The following is a 12,859-nucleotide window of genomic DNA, read 5'->3' as shown; positions in this document are numbered from 1 at the left end:
AATCTCATGCAATAGGTGCAAATCTTTAACTGCTCAGTGCTTTCCTTTGGCACACAAATCCAAACTATGTTGTTTGGATGCCCACTCAGTTATGAGCAATACTGTCCTCAGGAGAGAAGCTTCAAACCATGCAGGCTTTTCTGCAGTTCACTGTGCCCCCAGAAATGATAGCCAAAAAAGTTATTATGTTTAAACACCTACTTCTTTATGAACATTGGGTGAAAAAGAGAGGAGAGCTTTATTTTGAAACCTGGATCTGATTTGTGCCATATTTCAGGAGTAGTTCCTTTTTTCTGCTTTGCTATTTCTCAGCTCATTTGAAGCCTCAGTTGTTTTCTTCTCTGTTCAGAAGTGGAAGGGAGCTACCTACAGCAATTCAGCAATTTTTGCCCCACCAGAAAAAATGGATCAGCTCCCAAGGAGCAGCTGCTCCTCTCTCCCAGCTGTAAACCCTTCATCCAGGCTCCACAGTCATGCTCTCTCTGCTCAAGAGATCCCCTTAGAAAGAAGTGGATTCACACTCAGAATAGCATCCTAAAAATTTAGGTTGCTTTCAGACTGCCATTTTTACCCAGGCTCAGAGTCAAAGCTTGAGACTCTTGGCCAAAATCTCAACACTCCTCTGAGCCTCTATGCAGCTCTGCAGGGACTTGTGGGGACTTTCCAATAATGCTCTCACTAGAGAAACAGCTGCAGCAGAGACCATAGATGGGAAAAAGGAGAGGGTCTGGCATCTGGCTGGTACTGCTGTGGGGTGTTGGTGGCAGGGGTGTGTTTTTAACAATCAGCACATGCAAATGAGTAATTATAGAAAAGGCATCTTTTGCTGAAATAACGTTCCTTCCCCAGTAATGCCATTAGGAAAAAAATATCCAGAGATGAACCATTGTGGTTAGAGCTCATATGAATGTTGAACATGCTGCAGACTTAATTGGGAAGGGCACTATTAATCCAGTGTCTGTCTGTCCATCTCATGGGCACTGTGACCTGAGTCTGCTTTAGCCACCCAGAGTACTGGGTCAGGCAGACCCCACTGGCACCCCCACAGGCTGGAGTCCCCAGGAGACAGACAGGGTGTTACAAATGAGATGCTACTTCCAGAAGAGAGACAGCAACACATACATCTAAAAAAGCACAAGATTTTGTGTTACAGCAAGGAAAAAAAAAAAAAAAAAGTATTAATGCTCAAAATGGTGGCATTACTTAAAGGGCAGAGTAACAAACCACCAATTTGCTTTGTTGAAAAGAAAAAACCTTTTTCTACAAAACCAATGCAGCTATTCCAAGGACTGATGAGCTGCTATCTTATAGTGGATACTTTTGCCCCGACAAGGGAAGAGAATGATGCATCTTACTCCATCTTATCAGAAAGCTAATTAATTACTTCATTATACAATATTACATGATATTACATTACATCTAAACTAAATCTGCCAAGCACTCTGCTCTGCACACAACAGCACTGAATCTCATGACTGTCAGCCTGCAGTCCCCCCACACACACACACTTGGCCCTGACAGGCCAAGGAAACAAAACACCCTCACTCTGGGTAAACAATCTCCATATTGCATTCTCCTTTTGCACAAGCACAGCAAATGAGATAGGAATTGTTTTTTTTTCTCTGAGGTTCAGAGAATGTGAAACTCAGAAATATTCTTGGGAAGAATTGTGCCTTGCTTTTGTCTGGGAAGAGAAATGTGGCTACACTACCACCTTCCTTAACTACCATTAAACCTGCCAAATCCCATGTCCTGAGTGAGCTCTTCACAAAACAGACTCCCTGCTGCAAGAGTCACACTGACACATTTATGCTCTCTGTCCTCACCCACAAACAGGGTAGGTGATGTCATCTTATTACAAAAATTCCATACCTTCCTGGTGATTTCTCATGGGCAGCTCCTCGCAGTACTGACTCCTTCTTCACAGCACAGCCAACAAACTCCAGCTCTCTCCTCACCCAGATAACCCACTCTTTTATAGCACTCATCCTCACTGGGCACAGCTGTGGCCTGTTAAGGGCAGACCTGTTCCTAATCTTTGGTGATTAGCACAGCTGCAACTGCTCAGGGGTGAGATTGCCTTCTGCACTATCTTGATTTCCTTACATTCTATCCCCCCACAGGTAGGTTCAGTAGATTCCTGGGCTCCAGCAGCCACAACACTTTTGGGACCAGAGGCTGCACATTCAAAGCCTCTATTCAAAGGTCCTGCAAGACAGACACTGCTGTCTCCTGGCCCACCTAACAGGAGCCCCCCGCCTGGGGAAGCAGCCACCAGGCTGGCCCACACACTGACACACTTCACAGCATGCAGAAGCACAGAATGAACTCCTCTGCACCAGTGCTTCCTGGAAATGCCTTCAGAGGAGCAGCAGGTAACCCCTGGTGCCCGTTTATTGAGAGGCACAGCTGAAATGCCAATCCCTCCCCAGGTGCACGTGCCAGGGGGGCTCCGTGGGGAACGGGTTCGTGTGCCATGGGAACATCGTGGAGCGCCTCCGGGAGCTGAATGCGCAAGTGGGAGGACAGTGGCAGGGCAAGCTGACATCCAGCCTCCTGCTCATGGGTGAGTGGCCTGGTTTGATGAAGAAAGGAGTTTTTGGGAGGCTGTGGAGGTTCAGTGAGTTACTGAGCACAAGCAGAGCCCAGGGGGCTGATCCTGCCCTGTCTGCCACCCACAGCCCCTGCTACAGGCAAGTGTCCCCCACAGCATGCCAGCACTCATGCTGCCCACTGCAAAGCTCCTCAGACCACCTGAGGCTGCTCTGCTCCTCACACCATGAATGCAGACTGCAGGAATATTGCAGAAGTGCTAAATATGTTCCACAACCACTCACACATCATTTAACATCACCAGGGGATTTTTGCCCCACAGTGTAACAAGAGGGGTTACCCCACTTCTTCTCCCTGCCCCCACTGTTTTGGACAAATGAGATTTGGCCTAGAATGACACACACTAGCCCATCAAAAACACTGGCATTTGAGTTACCTGGTGAACTGAACATCCTGACAGCCTTCACCATCTTCTCTATGGCCAAAAATTTGAGGAATGAACTGCTAGAATTGAGCTGGATCTTTGACCTAAACTTGTAAATGTGGGAGAAAAAAATCCTTCTCTTTAATATAATTTGCTCAGTCCCAAAGAGCACAACAATTAAAATAAAGACCATGAATTCCTGAACAGAAGGAATAAGAATCCCCCATAGCTGGCCAAGGTCAAAACCTGGCAGAGCCTTTCATGCTCTGTGCTGAGGATCACTATCCATTGCCTCAGCAGTGAGAGTTCAGTTGCAGCTTCTCTGTGCATTGCTCCTCATATGTCTGAAAAGTGCCCAGCATGCTGAGTTAACCAGAACTCAGATTTCATGTGCTTTGGTTAAGTTTTGGATGTAAATGTGCCATATGACCTACCTGCCAGAAGCTACAAAGACACATTAACCACTAACCAGGTTAACTTAAAATATGTTCACTCCACACTGATGTCTTTCAAAAGCTAAGAATTTAAAGATGCTTTTTAGGACAGCACATGAATTTTGAGATATATTCTCTGTATAATACACCTGTAACAACAGCAAAGTTTTTTTCAGTTTTGATTTTATACCTCTAGAAAAAGAGCTAAATATCAGAAATATTTAATGCCTTCAGCTGCAGAACCAGTGGTCTCTCATGCTGCTGTCTTGGATACAGAAACAGCCTCTGGGTAGTAAATGAATTCTAATTGGCTTTTAGTGCATTTAGTTTTGATTACCTGACATTTGCAGTACCAGCAGGTTATCAGCTGCATGTATCTCACCCCATAGAGACTGAATTGATTTAAATCAGAAGGCTGTCTTCCTGTAAGGACACATCCCCAAAGAAGCTGCTGGTTTTGTGTCCTTGCTCTGGCCTGCATGCCACAGAATCCAGGCTGCCAGAAGCATCCTGAATGTTTTGCCTCATTTTGTGTCAAATATGGAGCAGCACCTGGATTTCACATCCCATCTGTCTCTCATCTTTTAATGGCTTGTATCAATATTTAATAATCAGATTCTATTATTGCTTATTCTCCCTTCACAGCTTTGCACAGTCCCTTTGGCAAATGAGGTTTTCAATAGGCATTTAAACTTTTTTTATTCCCTCTTCTCATAAGAAAATACCTATGAATGGCAGCTGAGCACTCTGGGACCATTTACTGTGCTTGTACCAACAAACAAGGGACTCAAAGGCACAAATGTAAGTAAACAAGAGAAAAGGTTTCACATTTGGGGGATTTGGCTTCTGCAGAAATCTCATCTATGCTGTAAGTTTTGTGATTCAGGAGACACAAATAATTTGCTGTAGAACACTTCCAGTCCCATTTAAATCTAGGTCCACAGCCTGCATTTTTTCCCAATTTAAAAAAAACCAAAATAATTTGGGGAGTTAGGGTGGAGCACTGTCACACCCCAAGCTAAGTTTTAGATGCTCTTACATGACTATGCTAAAGGCTTTTCACTCAGTTGAGCCAGGGGTTGAACAGAGACCTGAATTGTCAGCAGCAAGGCCTGCAGGTCACCTTTTACATGAGGGGCATTAAAAAAAAATGGCTTTAGTGAAAAAACAAAAAAGAAGCTGACACCTAATAGCACCTTCCACTGACATCAGGACAATTCTGGAGGCACCTGCTGCTCATGCAGGGACATAAGGGTGAAACGTGAGCTGAACCAAAACCAAGAGAGGTCTCCACTTTTTTCAGACTCCATCACCTCACTTCAGGGTAAAATATGAATTTCAGAATGTATCAATTGAAGAGAGCAAAAAAGTATTCACCAAGATTTTTTTTTTTTTAGATAAAGCCTGCATTGAAATAAATCTCTGTTCCTCTGTTTTTCTAGGTAAAGGATCTTCTGAAAAATAAACAGAAAGCCCAGTACTTCATTAAACTCCATATTATTGCAGGTCAGCTGAACACCAGTAGCTTGAATAATGCTAATGTAATATATACTTTGACTGGCAAGTCAGGAGAGATGTCAAAGGGAGAAAAGGTAAGTGGCCTTTCAGCCTCCCACAGCAAGGACAGTGCTCTCTGTTCCTTCCACGAGGAACAGGAAAGCTTTTTCTACAGGGAGATATCAGGGTGAAGATAACTCTTAGATTAGGAAAAACCACAGCCATGACCATGTACTACAAGGCGTTCAAGCCAAACTTGAAACCTCACTGGCATCAAAGCTCCCACTAAAACTAGAAAAAAAGAAAAAAGTTACCTTTAGTCGTGTATCAGCACTCAGTGACTTGGCAGACTGACACAGACTGGTCTAAAATGTTTGCTAAAATGATGTTAATCTTGAATCTGCAGGTATGGCCAACAGAGCTGGGGGGGCAGGGGAGGGGTGTTTAGAGAGCTCAGGTGCAGTAAGAAGTGGCAGGGGAAGAAAAAACCCACAGAGTTTATGCTGGAAACCTGTGAGCACTGCTCCCATGGAGCAGGCACTGGCTGAGCTGCAGATCCCACCTCCCAGTGAGCACCAGATGGAAGTCCCAGCAGAGAGAGAGCACAGGGCAATTAACCCTGGGAAACGTAGAGCAGAATTCAGCATTAGCCCAGATTACCCAATGTCAGTAATCACCTGGGCAGTCTGGTCCCACAGTTTAAAAAACAAACTTGTTCTCTGTGGGTGATACACTAGATTTTATAACCTGTAATTGTTATTCTTGGTCCATTATGTGTCTCTTGATGGACTGGGCCTATGTGGAGGCTGGAATCAAGTACTTCTTATGTTTTGCAGTAGAGCAGTGGCATCTGAGCAGAGATACCTATTTTGTATGTTCAGTGAGTACACCCTCCATTTGTAACAGGAAAATATCCTTGCTGTCTGAGCCCTGTTTGTTTCCTGAAGACTTCAGTACAGTGCAGAATCAGCAACATTTTGTTGTTTTAAATATTAGGAAATGGGTTAGAGTCCCACAAGATTATAGGAGTGGACCTTTTCAGTACAGCAATATTTTCAATCATTTCCTGGCAGATTTTTATTACTAGCAGTCACCACAACACTTTCAGGTACACAGAATTCCCCTCAGGGCCTGTCTCTGTTTCTCTGAATTTTGCTGTCCTGAAGCAAAAGAACACGGTCCTGATCCAAAGGGGTTTTTTTCCATTTCCTTGATAAGCATTTGAAGCCATCTTTAGCCTCCCCAGACTGAAATTGCTTAGGTGTTGGCAACAAGAAGGGGGCTTAGAATACATTCAACCTGTGCACACACTCTGCTGCCATTTCATAATAAAGAATTCACTATCCATTGCCTGTTTTCTTTCAGGATAATCAATTAAGGATTAGAATCCAAGGAGGAAGGGGGAAAGGAAAAATTTTGCAGGGAGATATCATTGCTTCCAATGGAATTTTGCACATTATTGACAAAGCCATGGACAACGTGGAGCCAGCATTTGAGAGCAGCAAAGAGGTGAGCCATAAGTTACAGATATGCAATGTCAAACCTTCTCTTAAAACAGTTTCACAGGAGGTGAATGTGAAGGAGGGTGACTGACAGAAGCTAAACAAACTCTACTGAGCCATTGCACATCAGCCCACAGCAGCAATATTCAAAGTGAAAGGTAATGACATAGTTTCCACAGAAAACAGACATTCACCCTTCTGCCAAGCTGGACCATGGAAGGTTTGGATGTTCTCACTGCATGTGATTGGTTCCTTGGAAAATTGGCAGTCATGATCAGGGACTTTCACTGAATGCCAGAATCACACACTAAAAGGAGGGACATCTGTACAGATACCAGACAAGACTTGTATTCAAAGTTTCAACTCCTCCATGAAAAGGCTAATATTAAAAAAAATTATGATTTTTAAATGCTTTAGGGTTTTGGTGCCCAGCTTATCATGCTTTCTTAAAAGTTCCCTTCCTTATGCTGCATTTTTCAAATATTTTACTCCTCTACCTTTTTTTTATTTGGGATGAAGAGATAAAAATCCTTTCCCAAACACACTCAGCTGTGTTTCCTGTGACCACCCAGTATTTCAGGAAAATGACAAAATCTAACTATAAACCAGCACAGCACCAGGAAAAAAGTGCTGCCATCTCAGTAATTTCCAAGCACCACCAGCCCCCAAATGAGATGTATTCAATCTGTAACAATGGAGACTCACACAATAAGTCAAGAAATGTCTCATAAGAACTGGCACTTATTTAATATTCCCAACTAAAACAAATCTTACTTTTATCCTATTTCAGAAAACTATAATGTCATTACTTCAGGCTAATGGAAGATGCAGCCAATTTACATCTTTGCTAGAGGTAAGGATCCATTAAAGCAGTTACATAAGGCTACTTTCAGATGTTCTTCAACAGTGATATGTAATTTCACTTTTATTTTTAAACCGAAACAGAAAACTGGCCTAGGAATGGATTTGCAGCAGGACAACCAGGCTTACACAGTCTTTGTTCCAAGTAACAAGGCTCTGAGTAATATGAAAGCTGAGGTTCTGGATTACCTGCTTTCTGCAGAGGTACAGTCTTTCCATAAGGCAAATCTTTCTCAGACAGCAGGTGGATAGGAGATTCATACATGCATTGTCCTGTGTTCATCTCAATTAGCTCCTATGATCAAGGCTGACAGCCATCTCTAACAATTAAAGATCAAAACACCTTGAGAGGAAGAGGATCTGGAGTCTCCCATCACATATAGGGATGATGTTCCTCCACACCAGGCCCCCAGTCCTCTGCTTTTGCCCAGACATCACAGAGTGGACAGACACAAGGCACAGCCCCAAAACCTCTCCTAGAATGCACCCCCCTTGGTGGGAACAGTCAAGGGAAGCAGCTGCCACAAGGGTGGATGGGAGTCACTGCTGGTGGGGTCCCAGGAGGTAGAGATTGGTACCCTGTCCCCTGGACACCTCCTGCCTGTCCCAAAACAGATCCATGCCATTGAAGGCCCATGTCAAAATAAAATGTGGTGTAGGGATGAGGGCATGGAATGCCAGGGTGCCTGCCACGAGCTGAACACCACCACTAAGCCAGAGGTTTCTGGTGCACCAGCCAGTGATGCTGTTCTCATGCCCATGTCCACTCAACAAGCCAGACTGGGTTTCTGAGGCTCTTTTTGGGCTAAAAGAGTCTCTTTTGTGCACTGGCAGGGTTCCTGGAAGCTGCTGGAGCTGGTCCGGTATCACATTGTCTCCAACACTGAGGTGAGCACAGCTGCTTTGCCAGCCCAGGGTGCAGGGACAAGAGCCACTGGCAGGGGCATTCTCAGGGCTGCAGGCATGAGTAGCAGGAAAAGGACTTTCTGCCCTTGAAATCGAGCTACCTCTGAGCCTACTCTGATAAAATCAGTCTTCTGTTTTTCAGAAAGAGATGGTTTTTCCATCCTCTAAGCAAGCCCCCTGTTTTTTCTGGGGGGAAGTTCATCCCCACCCCAGTCTCTGTTGTGGGGAAGGAAGGAAGGAAAGAAGTGCCTGTATCCTTATTGAAAGGCTCAGTTTGTGTAATCTGATGTGGTCACTCCCAGCACAGAGAGTGGGAACTGAGGGAACATGAGAACCACGTGTACCTTCATGGTACCAGCACCACCACAATGGCCTGTGGATGCAAACAGAGCTATTTTTAGAGAAAAGCGTTAACTTTAATTGGACTGAGTGTTATATTGGAAGAAAAATTAGCATTCTTTTGAGCAATAAAATTAATATTCTTTTGTGGTGGTACCAGCACCACCACAATGGTCTATGGATGCAAACTAGGGCTATTTTTAAAGAAAAGTATTAACTTTAATTAGACTGATTGTTATAATTGGAAGAAAAATTAATATTCTTTTGAGCAATAAGGTCCTCACCTGCAGGAGCCAGCAAGCTCAGTCATGATTTAATGGCACTCACTTTGTTACACAAGCTGGTTTGTCAATTGGTAATAATTGTCACATTGATGATAATTTCCTTGCCCCAAAGAAAGTCTTTATTGAAAATCTGTCTGGATTTGAAAAGAGTAATGATATTACACTTGTCTCAACCAATTTATCTTCATTTCAGCTAGAGATTGCCAGCCTAGTCTCCATAGAGCACATCAGGACCATGGCAAAGCAGTTCATTCACTTTAACAGAACCAGCACTGTAAGTCACAGCCCTCCCCTGGGAGCAGCTCGCTCTCATCGAGGCAACTTTGCATGCAGGGGCAATAAAAAAGGGATAGGGGGGGCATTAGCAGAGGAATTTCTTGCTATGATGAGGCAGGAATTTTCAACTTCTCATTCCCACCTACTGTTAACATTAATATTATAAAAGATGCAGAGCAAATTATTGGTATACAAGGACTGCCTAGAGAGGTTTTGTCCTTATGCTTATCCACAGTCCAGGAATTATTCTCATTCATGCTCTGCCTTATTTAAAAAAAAAAATCTATACAAAATATTTAAAATCCTTCTGTTACATATTTTAGTAATTTTAAACACTTATCAGTGCACACAAAAATATTCTTTTTCTCTCTGTAACATTATAGTCTCTGACCCTGATGTACCTAGTGAACAGATTTTTAAAAGTGTTAATTGATCAATACTTGTGCAAAACCAAGCCGATCTGTTAGGTTAGCTTCCTTCTCTTCTGGAGTAGAGATGCACCTATAAAAATTCCTGTAAGGGCCGAGCAGATGCAAGAGTAAATGCAGAAAAAATACTTTTTTTTTCATCTCTTCTGTGAATTTGGATAGATCCCAGACTCTCTCTCACTTTCCCCCTCTTCTGACAGAGAAAACACCAAGACATGTTTAAACCTACTGAAATCAGTGCCTGAAGTCACCAGAAGTTTTCCCATTTTGGCCAGTCTCTTATTCCCCAGTTACACAGGCTGTCAGGGCAGATTCATAGAAAAACTTTAGATACCTCTGCTGAAAACCAGTATTCAAGAAAACACACAATATATGTGAGCTTCTTGCATAAACAAGCATAATAAAAATTAGATAGCAAATTCAAAAGAAGTATGACTAGAAAGTAATTTTAAACATTTAGAATTAAATAATCAGAAACTGAGGAGCTAAAAACACTATTATTTATAAAAACTTATTGTTTCATAGGGACAAGTCTTGGTGAGTGGAGAAAAAATGGAAGAAACAGATATTGTTGCAAAAAATGGTCGCATTTATATCCTTGAGGGTGTTCTCATCCCACCCACAATTGTTCCAATCCTACCACATTGGTGTGAGGACACAAGTCAGGTCACAAAGGTAAGAGAATCACAATGAATCTGTCTCCAACTCTTCCAAAGAAGGCATTCCAGCTTCCTCTTCACTTTACTTTCTCTGAGATCATCCATTTGAAAGAGGTATTTTTGGAAATAAATCAATCAATGGCCACCAGCCTAGCAGTACTGCAAACAGGGGGCTCATATGAACACATCCTATATCAGCTTAAAAAAATCTAGTTGCTTCATTAACCCTTTGAAATACCCTTTGTCTCTCCAGTCCAACTCTTTCCTCCAGCTCCTGAACCCCATCTGTGCATACAAATACATGGCAATTTACAAGTGCCATGTTCTCAGGGAAAACTACTCCTTGTTTCTCAGGGAAACTACTACAGACCAATATTTTAATTTCTAATAGACATGCAGAGAAAGGAAACAGCAAGTTGAAATATTAACATAATATTTTTATATTTATATATTAGAAATATGTCATTTTCAGCAGCCACAAACTCCCCTAGCTCTGCTTTCCTCCAGAAACAAAACTTCTCCCATTTAAGAGGGTGAATTCTGACAAACCTGGCTCACTTAGGTAACACAGTACAGGCCTTTACTTGGTAACATGCAGATGCTATTTCTGGTAAGAGGGCTGAATGTCAGACCAAACTTTGCCTTGGAATAAGCACAGCCCCAGTGAGCTGCAGCTGGACCATGTCCAAGCCCACATCTGGGCCAGTGACAGTTCCGGTACAAAAGGAAAACATTTAATGTCTTAACTTACAACAGTCCAGAACCACAGCCTGCAAAGAAGTTCCCAGCAGAGCTGGACAGCATCAAAATCTAATAGTCTCTGATCCTGATGTAAAACACTGGCAGTAAAGATCTGTTACCTCTGGCAGTAACTACAAAGTGCTGTATGTGCAATAGAATCATAAACCAGGCAGAGCTCCAAGCAGCAATCTCTGATGCAAGAAGCAATCCCCACCCAAAACACTCCACTAATCTGAATTCCTTACCAAAAACTTACCTAAAAATTATGTCCAACATCAATCTATCCTAAAGCAATAGACAAAACATTATCTATAGACAAAACAAGCGCTGTTGGTCACAAAAATTATTCCCCAAATTTAAGTTAGGAACTTCTGTCAGCCTTGAAAGCTTCATGCATAGTTGAAAATCTAGTTATATATTCCAAGATTTAAGCAGAGCACTGCTAGCCAGGAAAACACAAAGGAGCAATGGCTTTTGCAACTTTTACTCTGCACCAAGCATTCCCATCACTCTTAGAAAACAGGAGTTTTCTACAGCACCTAATAAACACTAACACTTTTCTAACAGCACCTAATAAACCCTACTTGTCTTTAAAGAGTTAAAAGACCTTGTAGGACAAACTTTGTAGGAACTGGTAGATCTACACACTTACAAGAACTTTGCATCCCTAAAGATGAAGCCTTTGGGCTAATGCATGCTTATCCATGTAACCATTCCCAAATGCTGAAAGCTACACCTGAGCCTAACTGAAGGACATGAAGGGTTTATTCTTAATGTCACAAAGAGCACAGAGGGGACAACAGGTCCTCAGTGCTGCCTGATGTGTGGACCACAGCCAGTTTGGATGATCTCTGAAAGTGCTCAGAGCACTGAAGGAGCAGCTGACCCCAGCTCCCTGCTCCACCTTCCCCCAGAGATCATCACCCCAGTGGCAGATTTGATGGGAGCAGATCTCTGTGCTCCAGTGACTTCAGTGTGAAGGCAGGGTATCAATCTGCCAGTGAGAACAGGCAGATCTGACCTGGCCTGGAAGTGTGGGCACTTTTCTCTGTCCTCTGCTGGGGCATGGCAGAAGAGAGAGACCAGATTCCCACCCTCAGGAAGAGGAGGAAGAGGAGGGAGCAGGTACATGTTGCTGGGACTATTCCATGGGGAGAAAGGGACTGAGTAGGTGACACCAAGTGGCACTGAGCATCGAGGACAGCAACATCAGAGGGAAACATTGCCCACAACAATCAGCCAGAGTTTTAGGTTCTAGAGGGGTAAAGGCACACTTACAGGAATTTTCAGAAGCACAAAGGCAAGACCCTATGTCAGCTTCAGATGTGACTGTGCAGCTTGTAAAAGAGCTTTTATAATATCAAAATGTATTTGCCAAAATATGTATATCTGACCCACAGATCTTTAAAACATAGTAGTGGTATTGGTACCTCAGCTATTTGCTGCACAAATGTTTTTGTAATTCTGATCCTTTATTTCTTGAAGTCCTGTACAACATGAGGGACTACTAAATCTGAACCAGTACCTGATTCTTTCCCCACAGCCCCAGTGATAAATCTGTGGGAGAAGTGCCATAATTCAGGTTTATGGTCACCTGTTCAATGGCTACAAAACAGCCACATAACGCAATGGATGCTGCTCTAGGATTTATGCTAACTTGATTGAAAAACAAGGCATTGACAGTCACAAGGGCAATAGCTTTGACAAACCCCATATCCACAGTCTGAAAGGTTCAGCCTCTCTGAGGTTATTGCATGTAGAGCTTATAGAGAACTCATCCTTAAATCTGCCAGTGGAGTTTATATCTCCTCAGTTATGCAGCTTCCAGACTCTGTCACCACTACATGGTGATAAATTAGCTAGTCAGGAAAAGCAACCAAAGGGTGAAGACAAAAAAAAAAATCTATGTACCACTGGATCTACCATGTGGAAGCAAAGAATATTTTTCTCTTTGC

General features: G+C 42.9%; 1 protein-coding gene across 1 annotated transcript in view; it reads left to right on the top strand.

Moving 5' to 3' along the window:
* Positions 1 to 12,859, top strand: part of STAB2 (stabilin 2) — an 80,831-nt gene that overhangs the window by 16,691 nt on the left and 51,281 nt on the right. The window contains exons 10-18 of the mRNA XM_059845832.1: positions 2,433 to 2,566; positions 4,130 to 4,212; positions 4,854 to 5,003; positions 6,274 to 6,417; positions 7,201 to 7,263; positions 7,356 to 7,475; positions 8,106 to 8,159; positions 8,994 to 9,074; positions 10,030 to 10,179. Coding sequence (XP_059701815.1) covers positions 2,433 to 2,566; positions 4,130 to 4,212; positions 4,854 to 5,003; positions 6,274 to 6,417; positions 7,201 to 7,263; positions 7,356 to 7,475; positions 8,106 to 8,159; positions 8,994 to 9,074; positions 10,030 to 10,179 — 979 coding nt within the window. The remainder of the gene's footprint in view (positions 1 to 2,432; positions 2,567 to 4,129; positions 4,213 to 4,853; positions 5,004 to 6,273; positions 6,418 to 7,200; positions 7,264 to 7,355; positions 7,476 to 8,105; positions 8,160 to 8,993; positions 9,075 to 10,029; positions 10,180 to 12,859) is intronic.

Source organism: Haemorhous mexicanus, chromosome 5, assembly GCF_027477595.1.
Source record: "Haemorhous mexicanus isolate bHaeMex1 chromosome 5, bHaeMex1.pri, whole genome shotgun sequence".
NCBI lineage: Eukaryota > Metazoa > Chordata > Aves > Passeriformes > Fringillidae > Haemorhous > Haemorhous mexicanus.
The sequence above is the reverse complement of the archived record's forward strand: the minus strand, read 5'-3'. Positions and strand labels throughout refer to the sequence as shown.